Source organism: Microcaecilia unicolor, chromosome 10, assembly GCF_901765095.1.
Source record: "Microcaecilia unicolor chromosome 10, aMicUni1.1, whole genome shotgun sequence".
In the NCBI taxonomy this organism is placed as follows: Eukaryota; Metazoa; Chordata; class Amphibia; order Gymnophiona; family Siphonopidae; genus Microcaecilia; species Microcaecilia unicolor.
Window position 1 is genome coordinate 134,070,335 of NC_044040.1, and position 15,113 is coordinate 134,085,447.

The 15,113-nt window shown below is 41.4% G+C and overlaps 1 protein-coding gene across 1 annotated transcript in view; it reads right to left on the reverse strand.

The window, feature by feature from the left end:
* The window catches only part of BOK (BCL2 family apoptosis regulator BOK), a 248,285-nt gene that overhangs the window by 125,942 nt on the left and 107,230 nt on the right, over nt 1-15,113 (reverse strand). Inside the window, exon 3 of the mRNA XM_030216930.1 lies at nt 8,065-8,228. Coding sequence (XP_030072790.1) covers nt 8,065-8,228 — 164 coding nt within the window. The remainder of the gene's footprint in view (nt 1-8,064; nt 8,229-15,113) is intronic.

Here is a 15,113-nt window from a genome sequence, read left to right on the forward strand (position 1 = left end):
ATTCAACGTGTAATTCAACTCTGGAATTTGTTGCTAGAAAATGTGGTAAAGGCGGTTAGCTTAGCAGAGTTTTAAAAAGTTTTGGATGGCTTCCTAAAGGAAAAGTCCATAGACCATTATTAAATTGGACTTGGGGAAAATCAACTATTTCTGGGATAAGCAGCATAAAATGTTTTGTACTTTTGGGGGGGATCTTGCCAGGTATTTGTGACCTGGATTTGCCACTATTGGAAATAGGATGCTGGGCTTGATGGACCGTTGGTCTGTCCCAATATGGCAATACTTATGCATGCATTTCTGTATACAAGTTATCTTGTTGATTAATTGTAAACATAAATTTCATAAATAACATTTTTTTAATGGCTGCTGCGAGTTTCAGCAGCAGTCTCACAAGATGGCAGTCTTGCGGCTGTCATGCGTCATTGACACAACATTCCATGACAGTCTTGCAGACATCACTTTGGAACTGGGAATGGCCTGAGTAGGCTGCTGCTCAGGCCATTCCCAATTACAAAATGGTGGCCATGACCTTCCGTGGCAATCTCGCGAGGCTGCCACAGGAAGTCACTGCCACCATTTTTATAGCACAGCTGATGGGGCAGGAGCAGCTCGGGATGCTCCCTACCCTGAAGACACCACTAGATCACCAGGGCCTATACAAGGTAGACCTGGGGGGGAAGGGGAGGCAGAGTGATGGGCATCTTGGGGATAGCTTGTTTTCTGTCAGGGATGTGGAGGAGGCTGGCTTGTGGTGGGGGCAGGGCTACAATTTCAAATTTCTACCAACCATACACAGGCATTTTTGGCTGAAACCTGAACCCAAAATTCATCTGGCCTCTAGAAAACGTAGGAGTGTGGAACTTAAAGGGTCTGCTATGTCTCTGGGCATTTTGGATAGATCCAGGGATGTATGATTGGGATGTTGGCAGTGTTGTTCAAAGTACTAGGTCAAAGTACTTAAGTAAAAGTAAAAATAAATGTGTATTTTAATACTTAAGTAAAAGTACGATGAAGAACACATTAAAATATTTACTTAAGTGAAAGTAAAAAAGTTACTGCCTAATATAATACTTTTTGAGTAAAACGTAAAAGTACCGTAACTACAGTGAATGCACCTATTGTTAACATTTTTATACCAACAATTTTATTGCTTTACAATTCAATATACTTCGCTTTCAGTAAAACTAAAATTTGAAAATGACTGTCACTCATGTGAGTGTGCTTGAGAGACGTTAATCCACCACATCTAAAAAGGTGTTCAACACCTGCACTATCAGGAAGTGGATTGTTCAGTCTGATAAAAAAAATTCCTTCAAATCAGGTTAGACTGCAATATTACTGATGCCTTTTAACTGGGTCTGCAGCTATTGATCAAAGGAATCTATGTCTGAAGCACTTGACTTCCTTATAGCAAAGAATACTTTATCATCATCATTTCATTATCATCTGCATTAGTAGTGCTAATTCATCACTTGCATCTTCATCTTTGTTATCACTGTCATGCTGTCCAATTACAGAGAAGGCTTTCTCAAAGTTAAAATCATTCTCTAGTGTCCTAACAGTTTTTCATCTGATGGCAAACTCTGTTTGAATATCTTCAAGACCTTATGCAAGAATGTTAAATATATGGAAACTCTTCAATCTTAAGACCAGATAAGCAGACTATCAAGCCAGTGGACAGTTACCCCAATGTAAAATTTTCCATGGGTTGTCCAAAAGTCTGTTGAGGTAGAGACATATGTCTGTTTACCAAGAACTGCAACCAACTTCATCTTCGCTTTAAAGTGACTGAACTCATCACTGTTCTGTTTAGCTGGAGACTACAGTTTCAACAAGCACAGGCAACTCTACTGTTTTCATAGGCAGTATTACCTGAACACCAAAATGTAAGCTGAGATGATCCACTGTTTATGTGACAAAATTTGCAATTGCAGAATCATGTTTCAAGTTTTGCTCTTTCATTTGGTTTACTGAGGAATCATTATTTAGGTCTCTCTGCCACTTTTACTTTTTTACTTTTAACAGCAAGCATCAGAAGTAACTAGGTAAAAGTAGTACAAATTGGTAAAATTATTACTTTAGTAAAAGTAACAAATTTTTCCTGTACTTGTTTACAAGTAACAAAACTTTTACTTAACTGCAGTAACTCGTTACATTTACTTAGGGGTCTTTTTACTAAACTGCAGAAAAAGGAGGTCTGCATTAGCATCAGCACGTGTTTTTGATGTGCGCTAAGCCCCTCTTTTACCGCAGCACAAAAAGAAATGACCATGTGGTAAGTAAACCACTTGCCATGCAGCCATTTCAGGGGGAGCACTTACCGCTACCCATTGAGGTGGTGGTAAGGGCTGCCAAGCTAACTTGGTAGTAACCAGGCAGAGATTACCACCGGGTAAGTACCGGTGCTACGCAAATAGAAAATATTTATGTAGCGCCACAAATGGTGCGCTGGGGGTGGGAACTACAGCCGGGCTCCTGCATTAGCCTGGCGGTAATTCCGGATTGGTGTGCAGCAAGCCTGTTGTCGCGTGACAACTCTTTAGTAAAAGGGCCCCTTAGTTATTATACAACACTGGGTATGGGTGTGTGAAATCATAGTAAAGTGGAAATAGTTTGGAATCACCACAACTCTGCCTCATTCACACTGCCTCTCCATATTTAGTAGCTATGCTTTAAAGAATCTGCAGATGAAGGACGCTACTGTGAGGGTTAACATTACTGTAAAAGAACTACAGAAGTCTCTGGCCGAGACTGCAGAAAATTTCAAGATTAAAGTCCCTGCTGATGAAACGCCATAGTATCTGCCACGTTGCATTTGAAAAGAAAATCCCAGAGAACACTGCAGATGTGGGACAAGGTTTTGTGATTTGATGTGACTAAAATGGAACTTTCTGGTCTCAATGCTATGTGTGTAGCACAAAAAAACCAGAACAATCATCCCCATAGTAAAGTATGGTCATAGCACCATTATGTAGCGAGGATGCTTTGCAAGAGAGGAGACAGGAAGACTTGTGAAGATCCTGGGAAAGATAGATAAGGAAAACATGTCTTATGTCCAGATGCAGAAAACCTAATGAGCCAGCAATATGGGTTTTACACTGGTTCTAGCAGGTTTAGCGACAGGGAGTGCAGCGAGACGTGCACAAAAGGATTCTCCGAGCTTTTTTCCTGTCATGGTAGCAGCTAATGAAAATTGTATGCAAAGTTATTATAATGAGCTAATTACTATACAAATATGCATGCAAAGCAATGCACAGACATTTTCCAAACAATGCACAGAAGCAACGCCTACCTTTACCATGGAAAATTTAACGGGTGGTCAGAAGCTGTTGGTACTGCAAGAATGACAGCTGAAACAGTGGAGGGAAGAATGGAGGGACCCGTCAGTGCTTGATTAGAGATCTGGGCACTGTGCTCTTCCATCCTGTCACTGACCTGCTCAACCTCTTCCCCCCTCCAAAAGATCTGGTTTCAAAGACTGGAGCGGGTGCACACGGATGCGCTGACTGAAGAGCTCATGAAAAGAGCTCCCGGGTGCAGAGCCTGTCCCAGCCCCCGGACTCCACCACACGACATTGACCTGTCCACACACCTGCTGCAGCCCCTGAAGCTGCTACTGCACCTCGTGCCTATAATTCCATGCTGCCTCTATTCTTTCCTTGGCTTCCTGCAGCAGTGTTTCTGCTTCTTTTTCCATTCCCCGCATGGAGCTGTCCGCTAGCAAGCTTCTGAAATGGGCTATCCATCTGGCTTCTCTGCTACAAGACGGGTGGCGGAGGCAAAAAAGCTGTGCCTTCACAGGATCTCGCCTCGCAGTGCTACAGATGACTGATGGAATGTTAGCAGCATTTACTGACATGAGGCAATCCGTGTCCTGCCTGCAAAGGCTGCTAAATCAGGGAAATTGAACAAGACTACGAGGAAGGCACATCTCTTTTCTTCAGAGCTTCTAAAGATGCGTATATTCTGCCATTAACTCCAGGACATAGGCAAAGATAAGTTCAAACAAAAAAAGGCTACAAACTTCTTTGAAAGTCGATGTAGCATGCGCAGAAATACAGTGTGAAATACAGTGTGATCTTTACGTGGACCTTAGTGGATCTGGCTGTTAGTCTGCTATAGATCAAGGGGAGAATATTTACCTTTCAGCAGGACCATAATCCTAACATCATAGCAAAAACAATGGAGTGGCTCAACAAGACGGAAGTGAATATCCAAGTGAGCAAGTCAAAGACTAGACCTGAATCCAACAGAAAATCTTTGGCAGAACTTGAAGACTGCAGTGAACAGACAATCTCCAGCTATTCCGGTAAGAAAAATGGGTAAAACCTGCACCATCCTGTTCTGCAAACAAGGTTTTCAGTTTCCAACAACTATTAAGGGGTGTGAAGACTTATGTAATCAATACTTTTTTTTACATAACTACTTTTTGAATATTTCTATAATTTTTGTTTTGGATTGAACACGCAGAGTATGTTGTATCACAAGCTCATACTTTAATGCATTTTGCATTGTATTTCTTAGAAAGCAAAATGCAAAAAATGCACAAGGGTGTGAAGACTTTTATAAGGCACCATGGGAATAATTCTATAAATAAAATGTTAACATTTACACACCCAATACATATGCATATGATTAGAATACTGGCATATATGCATGTATGTGTGTACATACATGCATAAATGCCAAAAAATCCTAAGCGCTCTTTTGTAAAATACACGTATATGTTACATAGCATATATTTTACAGGTAGGCATACACATGGGAGGAGCACAGGTAAGGGGGGGGTAGCAGCAGAAGCGATGGGGGGGCAGTGGCAGCTATCGGGGTGGGTGGCAGTGGATGATGACTGGGGGGGGGGGGGGGGGGGGCTGGTTCAGTCTCTCAGCGGCCCTGCTCTAAAGAAAGAAAATGTTGAATCCAGTTATACAAAAGAATTAGGAATTTTGGTGGTGGTGCAGCCATCAAATAAGGTGGACAGAAATCCAAAGTACAATAAAATTTAGAGTATTTTCAAAACAAAGAATAGAAGTCCCAATCTATGGGTAAAAAGTCGAACTAAATCCTATCACCAGGAATTTCAACAGGATTAGCAAAAGATTCATAATTGTCATGGATCATATTCAGAAATGATGCCCTGATACCAGCAATTTTGAATTGAAAAAAAACAAAACCCTGCCAGTTCAGTGGCTGTTGGAGCATTATCACCATTCAACTGAGAAAACAGCAGTATCAGTCAATCTAGAAACCTACTGAAAAAGAGCTTTTACATCAGATACATCTGAACCTATCTTCTTAAAATACTATAACTTCCTTTTGGCATCCAAAGGAATCTTATAATTACACAATGCCTAAATATATGTGTACTGTTTTAGAATTGCTCTGTATATGCATGGGAAAAGGCTTGACAGGGAAAAAGGAGCATGAAGTGCATGTGACTCTTCACATGATCGAAAGGGGAACAAACAAAAAGGGCTTACAGGAGGGGTTAGGTGGGGAATTTATAGTCTCAGCCTTCCTTCTTATAATTTCACACACATTGGGCTGCTGCAGAGGAAAGGTTATTCTTGGCAAAACTAAATGTTTCTGGGTGTTAAAAGAGAGGTGGGGGGGGGGGGGGGGGGAGGATGGAAAGGGCAGGTGCTTAAGGAAATTCCAAACTTGTGCCAAGAAAAATCAATATCATAAAAGGACAAACGACAGAAAGAAGGCTGTAATGAAAAGGCAATTCCTTCAGTGCTGTGTGAACAGCCAGGAAACCATGGGGTTATCAGGAAAAGGAAACAAATTATGCAAAATTCAGCTTTACTTAAGAATTCATTCTCAGGATAAAATTTATGAAGGGGTGTGTTACCCATCCTATGATTTCAGCTTCCTTCCCATCTCCTTATGGACTGATTTATAATAAAACACCGACTGGCTCATTTTTGGCAACATCAGATATAGGGGACATATTTTGTGAGGATCCATTTTGAGTTGGAGGGAATTTGTTAACAAGTAGATATAAATGGAACAAAACTGACAGAAATATGGCTGGCTTTCTGAGATTTTTGAAGAAAATGTATACGTGGATGAGCAGGGCAGTAGTGAGGTGCACCTAAAGAGCTGTGTGTAAGCCTTTGCACTGGAACAGCAGGAAGTACTGCAGGTCATGAATGAGGTATACTGATGGTGCTTTCTGCCTGTGGAACTGCAGGGGGTGATCCAAGTCAGTACTATGGTGTATTGGCAGAGCAGTTTGTGGGAGCCTTTTCCTACTTGAGCACACAATTCTGGAACGCGCTGCCACACAACTTAAAGATGATCTATGAACTAACTAACTTCTGTAAACTACTGAAAACCCATCTCTTTGACAAGGCATACCACAAAGATCAACAAACATAAACTCCTACACATATATCCAGAATTGCCTTATGACATTTGCTTGTTATACTACTATCATGCTTTCTTATTATCATGTTACCCAAGATCCTAATGCAATACTAAATGGAGGGGAGGGGGTTTCTGGACATAGGTGGATGGCAGGGAGGACAGGAGGGTCACTGGATATGGGTGGATGGAGGGGAGGGGGGTTTCTGGACATAGGTGGATGGCAGGGGGGACAGGAGGGTCGCTGGACATGGGTGGATAGAGGGGAGGGGGTTTCTGGACATAGGTGGATGGCAGGGGGGACAGGAGGGTCGCTGGACATGGGTGGATAGAGGGGATGGGGGTTTCTGGACATAGGTCGATGGCAGGGGGGGACAGGAGGGTCGCTGGACATGGGTGGATAGAGAGGAGGGGGGGTTTCTGGACATAGGTGGATGGCAGGGGGACAGGAGAGTCGCTGGACATAGGTGGAGGGCAGGGGAGGGCAGGGGGGGACAGGAGGGTTACTGGACATGGGTGGATGGAGGGGAGGGGGTTTCTGGACATAGGTGGATGGCAGGGGGGACAGGAGGGTTGCTGGACATGGGTGGATGGAGGGGAGGGCAGGGAGAGAGAGAGAGAATAAATGCTGGACATGGGTGGGTGGATGGAGGCGAGGGAAGAGTGAGGAAGAAGATGAGGTGAGGGAAAAGGAAGAGAGGAGAAAAACTACACATGGATGTAAAAAATAGGCAGAAGCTGGATCCACTGGACAGTCAAGTCTGCGGAGGACCCAGCTTTTACTTACGGATGTAGGGCAAGAAATGAAGAAGAAAGGCGGAAAGTAAAGAAATAAATGGAAAGGAAGCCCTGGAAATGGAGTTAAGAGGACAGATAGCAGCAGAAACGGATACTGGGCCAGCATGATCAGAAAAACAAAGTCACCAGACAACAAAGGTAGAAAAAAATCCTTTTATTTTCATTTTAGTGTCTGGAATATGTCCAATTTGAGAATTTACATCTGCTGTCTTATTTTGCACTGGGTATACTGGAACTGTAACAGCTTACAGAAATTATTTATAATGAAAAAAAAAATCACATTATTTTTCTCCTATACTAGTATAATATTTTCAATGATGTCTGTTTATATGCGCTATGGCTGGTATAAGGGGTGTGGCTATAATAGGGGTGGAGTCATATGTGATGACTCCGCCCATAACGAGTACCGACACCTTTTTTTTTTTTTTTACAAAAAAAGCACTGCAAATGCAATAAATAAATAAATAAATAGAAGAACATGTTGCAGGGCAGGAGTAAGGTATATTGGCAGAGCTATGGAGGGATCTCATTACTGGAGTAGTAGGGAGTACTACAAATCAAAACTGAGGTGCAGGTCTGTGTGGAAATTTATAGTGGAATAAGCAGAAAGTGCAGAAAAATTATTTTTTGTAGAAGTATAGAAGGAAGCTGGAGAATGTTTGCATTACAGTTATGGAAACGGGTTATTACGTTTTCATCAAGAATAACCCATATCTTCAAGACGCCTCCAAACTGGAAAAAGTTGCTGAGACTCCTGGCTTGAGGATGCACTGGCTGAGTTCCATATAGATGCAGCTTGTAAAATAACTGCCTATGTGCCTGGCTTCTTCTAGCACTCTCCATCTCTATCACCATCTTTCACATCCACCCAGAATAGCTTAAAAACCTATTACTCACCCATCCTCCTCGCCTCTTTAGCCACGTGACCAGTGTCTTGCGCACAAACTCCCCAAGGCAATCCACAATAGTGTGCACCATGGCCGGCTGTGCCTGCTTCACACAGTCCACAGCCAGGCCAGCAGCCACAGCATATAGGGACACCACCTTCCCCCATGTGATGCCTGCAAGAAGGAAAGTTTCCATATTAATTTTCACTAAATCCAAGGAATTTATTGGGCCCGATATTCAGCCAGTGGCATACCCGGAAATTCAATGCAGGGTCATCTCTAGGCTCCGGAATTCAATTTCCGAGTATACGGAGACAGTGAAAACAGCTAGTTAAGTGCGATATTCAGCTCTTAACTGTCTATGAAGAACCACATAAAAATAGGACTGCATTTTATGTGGTTACTTTAGCTGACTCTGCCCCCAGAATGCCCACAAAATAATTGGTTTTGGCTTGGGTGCTAACTGGGTGTTTTCAGCAGCACGCGCCACTGGGGATACTGGACCTGTAACAGCTTATAGAAATGATTTATAATAAAAATCACATTATTTTTTTCTCCTATACTACTATAATATTTTCAATGTCTGTTTATATGTGCCATGGCTGGTATAAGGGGTGTGGATAATGTGGGTGTGGCTATAACAGGGGTGGAGCCATATGTGGTGACCCCGCCCACAATGAGTACTGGCACCTTTTTTTCTACAAAAAAAAGCACTGGTAAGTGTGGACATAAAACAGTCTTACCTCCCACTATGTTCATTAATCTCCAAGAATAAAAGGTTATCTCTCCCACAGCTCAGAGTCTGTAGGGTTTAAATGATTTTAGTTGCCAGTTTAATACCATTGTCAGGGTCTTTTTTACTAAAAGGCATTAAAATTTGTATTGACTGTGGCTTAAAGGTCTTTTTACTAAGGTGCACTAATGAATTTAGCGTGTGCTAAATGATGACACCCATTATATTCCTACAGGTGCCTTATCATTTAGCACACACTAAATCTGTAAGCACACCTTAGTAAAAGGACCTCTTAATAAGGGATTTTACTGTGTGGTAGATGCAAATTTTACACAGCACCTTTTGGGAATGTTCCCACAATTTTTCTTGAAGGTCATGCATTAATGTTTCCATTAGCGTGCAGTACCTGCTGAGAATTACCAATGGACCACTTACTGCCTAATATTTAAGAGGCGGTAAGAGTCTCGCGTTACCGTGTGCTAACTGGCTAACACTTACGCTTCCATGCCCACTCTCTGCCCATTCCACACACCCTGAGGGAAAAAAATCTGAAAAATGCAGTAATGGATGATTTGACATGCAGAAACAGGCTATCACGCAACTGCCTAAACTACTGCAAAACCCCTTAACGCAGTAGCGTGATTGCCTGTTTCTTTAGTAAAAGGGCCCAGTAGTAACAAACTAAGGGGACCTTTTACTAAGGTGTGACAATGGATTTAGGAATATAATAGGGGCCCTGTTTACTAAGGTGCGCTAGCATTTTTAGTGCAAGCTAAATGCTAGAGACACCCATACATTCCTATGGGTGTTTCTAGCGTTAGCGCTTGCGCTAAAAATGTTAGTGTGCCTATAGCACAGCTTAGTAAACAGGGCCCTAGGTGCCTTATCATTTAGGGGCCCTTTTACAAAGGCGCATAAGGGTATATGCATGTGCAGCGCGCGTCAAAACGGCATTATCGCCCGGATAGCGTATGCACCTGGTGGTAATTCTGAGTTTGGCACATGCCAAAAACATGCGGTAGAAAATAATTTTCTATTTTCTACCATGGGGGGCATTCCCAGTGCTAATTGGCAGCTGGTGCGCGCTGGATGGTTACCGCGTCTGTAACGCATTAGTCCTTACCACTAAGTCAGTGGGTGGTGTTAAGGGCTCAGGCTGTGAATAGACACACGCTGGTTTTCATTTTGCCGAAAATCCATTTTCCGGCTCAAATCCCCCCCCCCCCTTTTTTTCCAGATGCGCTGGAGAAATGGTTCAGCGTGCGTCTAATACACGCACCCACACTACCACAGGCCACGTTTTGGTGCACCTTTGTAAAAGGGCCCTTAGCGCATGCTAATCAGCGCCCACTAAATCCATTAGCGCACCTTAGTAAAAGGAGTTTACAATGATAGTAAATACATCTATACTTTGAAAACAATGGATCATATTTCAATAAAAACTATTGAGCTTCAATGGCTTTCTATAAAATTTTTGAGTTCAATTTTAAAACCTGTGTATTATTTATAAATGTATTTTGTGCAGTCAAAGATGGAGGTAAATTCAATTATTAAATGCCATGAGCCAAACTGTCCACTACAATCAAGTAAAAAAGATTTATTGCTATTACTGCTGGCATCTGAAGCATATAAAACTTCAACATGTTTTCATGCTTTATTTTTAGCTGGGGTCCAAAAAGGAGTAGAAGATGAAACAAATGACAAACACCCTTAGGAATGAAGTCTTATTATTTATTTATTTGCTGCATTTGTATCCCACATTTTCCCACCTATTTGCAGGCTCAATGTGGCTTACATAGTACCGTGATGGCGAACACCGATTCCAGTAAGAGAAATACAGAGTGGTCTAGTGTTAATGTTCATAAATGACAGAGTATATTAAGTATTCAAAGAGAGAGAGTTAAGTTTTGTCCAGTTCTGGTAAGAGTTTCGATTGTGTTGCAGGGTTCAGTTGTTTAGGTTGGATCATTCTGGTATGCCTTTATGAACAGGTTGGTTTTTAACGATTTCTGGAAGTTTGTTAGTTCGTGCATTGTTTTCATGACGTTTGGAAGTGCATTCCATAGTTGCGTGCTTATATAAGAGAAGCTGGATGCATATGTTGTTTTATATTTTAATCCTTTGCAGCTAGGCTAGTGGAGATTTAGGTATGTGCGTGCTGACCTTTTTGTGTTCCTGGTTGGTAGGTCTATAAGGTCTGCCATGTAGACTGGGGCCTCGTCGTGAATAATTTTATGAACCAGGGTGCAGATTTTGAATGCAATTCGTTCTTTGATTGGGAGCCAATGTAGTTTTTCTCGTAAGGGCTTGGTGCTTTCGTATTTCGTTTTTCCAAATATGAGTCTGGCTGCAGTGTTTTGGGCAGTTTGGAGTTTCTTCATGATTTGCACTTTGCATCCAGCATAGATTGCATTGCAATAGCCTAGGTGACTTAGAACCATCGATTGTACCAGGCTGTGGAATATTTCCCTCGGGAAGAAAGGTTTTACGCGTTTAAGTTTCCACATTGAGTGGAACATTTTCTTTGTTGTATTTTTCGCTTGGCTCTCTAGCGTGAGATTTCGGTCGATTGTAACTCTGAGAATTTTCAGGCTGCCTGAAACAGGAAGGGTGTAGTCTGGGGTGTTTATATGTGTATTTTTATTTATTTTATTGCATTTGTATCCCACATTTTCCCACCTATTTGCGGGCTCAGTGTGGCTTACAATATATTGTGAATTATGGAAATACAATTTGTTACAACTCGATTATGGGTTACATTGTGAGGAGTTATGTGAGGACAAGGTCAAAGTATCGTTAAGGGGAATAGAACAATGTAAGAAGAACAATGGAACAATGGAGGAACAACGAAAACTAATAGGGCAATAAAACAATAGCAAGGGAACATTCGGGTATAACATTTTATCTGTAAATTAAGGTTTAAATTTAATAGAATTACGGGGGATGAGAATTCAGAAGAGAATGTATTGATGCATTGCTAACTGTGTGCGTGGACTTCACGTGTTTTGGTCCTTTCGATAGACTTTATCAAAGAGATGAGTATTTAATAGTTTGCGGAAGTCGGTTAGTTCGTAAATCATTTTCAGGTTGCGTGGTAGTTTATTCCAGAATTGCGTGCTAATATAAGAAAAGGTTGATGCGTGCAGCACTTTGTATTTTATGCCTTTGCAATTCGGGAAGTGGAGGTTGAGGAAAGTTCGGGATGATCTTTTAGCGTTTCTGGGTGGCAGGTCTATTAAGTCAGACATGTAGGCTGGGGCTTCACCGTGAATGATTTTGTGAACTAGTGTGCATACTTAAAAAGTGATGCGTTCTTTAAGTGGGAGCCAGTGTAACTTCTCTCTTAAGGGTTTTGCACTTTCGTATTTTGGTTTTCCGAAGATAAGTCTGGCTGCTGTGTTTTGGGCTGTTTGAAGTTTCTTTAGTATTCGTTCTTTACAACCTGCGTATAGTGAGTTGCAGTAATCCAGATGGCTGAGTACGAGTGATTGCACTAGGCTGCGGAAGACGGATCTTGGGAAGAATGGTCTTATTCTTTTCAGTTTCCACATGCAATAGAACATCTTTTTGGTTGTGTTATTTGCGTGAGTTTCAAGTGTTAGGTGGCGGTCAATAGTGACTCCAAGGATTTTTAGAGTTTCTGAGATTGGAAGATTTAGTTTTGGTGTGTTTATAGCGGTAAATTCATTCGTGTTGTATTGGGAGGTAAGTATCAGGCATTGAGTTTTTTCTGCGTTCAGTTTCAATCAAAATGCATCTGCCCAGGTGTTCATGATGTGTAAACTTTGGTTGATTTCATTGACGATTTCTTCAATGTCTTGTTTGAAAGGGATATATATTGTTACATCATCGACAGTCAGTGAATTTTTTGATGTCACTGGTGTTCTGTGGTAGTGTATTGCGTAGGTTTACAATTTTCTTGTTAAAGTATTTAGCAAGTTTGTCTGCAGATGGGGTGTCTGTATTGGTTGTGGTAACCGGTGTGGTATCTAGTAATTTGTTGACGAGTTGGTAAAGTTTATGGGTGTCTTTGTAGTCTGGTCCTATTTTGGTTTTGTAGTAAGACCTTTTGGTTTGCCTTATTGCATACTTGTATTTTCTTTGCATTTGTTTCCATGCGTTGAGTGTGTGTTCATTCTTTATTTTTATCCATGCTCGTTCAAGCCTCCTAACTTGTGTTTTTAGTTTTTTCAGTTCTTCTTTATACCATGGTATTGAGTTATGTCTTCGTGAGGTTCTTGTTTGTAGTGGTGCTATTTCGTCTAATATGCTTCTGCATCTGTTGTCCCAATCTAGGAGATTGTGTATCGAGTCCTTTGTGCTATCCATTCATTCTTGTAGATCTGTTGCCAGAATATTACCTGGTCTACTTGGCCTCTCATGGTGTAGGTTGTGTGTTCTTGTTTATGGTTAGAGCCTTTTTTTTCCACCATTGTAGGGATAGGTTTAATTTGTGGTGGTCAGACCATGGTATATCTGACCATTTTGTATCTGATAGTATTAGGTTCTGATCTGAAGATAGTTTGTGTGCGATGAGGTCGAATGTGTGCCCTCTGACATGGGTTGCTTGCATATTTGGCCAATTAAGGCCCCATAATTGGAGGAATTCCTTGCATTCTTGTGCATTAGTGGAGTTTGGGTCTTCTAGGTGTAAGTTTATGTCCCCTAATATAATTAGATTGGAGTTAGATACACAGGTGTTTGATATGAAATCCATGAAGTGTGATTGGCATTCGTGCCAGTTACCTGGTGGTCTGTAAAACAAGACACAGTTAAGGTGGTCAAGCAAGGTTGTATGGTGGATTCTGACTGAGGCGATTTCAAGTTGGGGTGTTATGGACTCGGCTATGGTTGCTACGGTGAAGTGGGATCTATGGATTAGTGCTATGCCTCCGCCTCATTTTTCCTTTCTGGTCCAGTGAGTGATTTTGTAACCTGGGGTGGGGGGAATAGATCTAGAATTATGGGGTCCTTTTGATCGTGGATCCAGGTTTCACTAATGAAGTTTTCTGATGTGATCCAGTCTGTTATTGTTGTTGCTTTGTTAACTACTGATCTGGCGTTTATGTATCCCACTTGAATTATTTGGTAAGGGTCATTTAAGTTAAGTCTTCAAATCTTTATTAAAAGCACCAGTGAAATCAGACCCAATACAGGCCATGTTTTGGTGGGCACAGCCACCTGCCTCAGGGGGTCACAAATATAACTGTATAAAACATAGAACTTAATCAATAAAAATATAAAAAGTAGACACATAAAAACATATTTATTGATTCATTGATTTGTTTGGATTTTGCTCATACCTTTTTCAGTAGTAGCTCAAGGTGAGTTACTAATTGGATATAACATATAAAATATGTAAAAACACAAATTTAAAAAGACAGAATACAAAAGATCACACATGGATCTAATAGAAAAAACATATAAAACATATGTAAAACCAATAGAAGAAAAATTATGTAAAAACACATACCTCTAAGCCTAGTTTCAAGCTGAAAAGCAATACTTCTGGTGCATAAAGAAAACTGGACTTAGCATTACTGTGAACTGATTAAGTTCTATGTTTTATACAGTTATAGTTGCGACCCCTGAGGCAGGTGGCTGTGCCCACCGAAATACGGCCCATGTCGGGTCTGATTTCACTGGTGTTTTTAATAAAGATTTGAAGACCTCATCCCTGCGGCTGATCGTCATTTGTTTCATCCTCTACTCCTTTTTGGACCCACTTATCTTTAGCTAGTCCAGTGTGATGGAATGCCCTGCCTCCTGTACTGTATAATGAAATAGATTTTTTGCAGTTTTGAAAGATATTTAAAAGGCTATTTTTTCTGGCTTGTTCTTACTCACATTTATAATGAATTATTTATTCATAATGCATATAACTAGTGGTCTAGTGGCCTAGTCGGGGCAAGAGTGATCTCCAATTGCTCTTGCCCATGCCAGCTCCGCATTCAAAATGGCTACCAGGACTTCACACGACAATCTCACAAGACTGCTGCTGGAGGTCATGGCAGCCATTTTAAGATTGGAAACAGCATGGACAGGAGTGATCCCCAGTTGCTCCTGCCAAGGAGGTTTAATAACAGAAGATGGCATGATGTCACAAGGAGGTTTTAATTCTCCCCAATGCATGAGCCGCCAAATTTGTACACCCAAAACAAATTGATAGGGTGACAAGCTCCACCTAATGGCTTCAGCCCACATAACGGGCCAGATAGCTCAAGCCATTCTGTTATCAAACCTCCTTGGCTCCTGCCCATGCCATATCCAATCTCAAAATGGCTGCCGGGGCCTCCAGAGTCAGTGCTGAGAGTCTGCCATAGGAG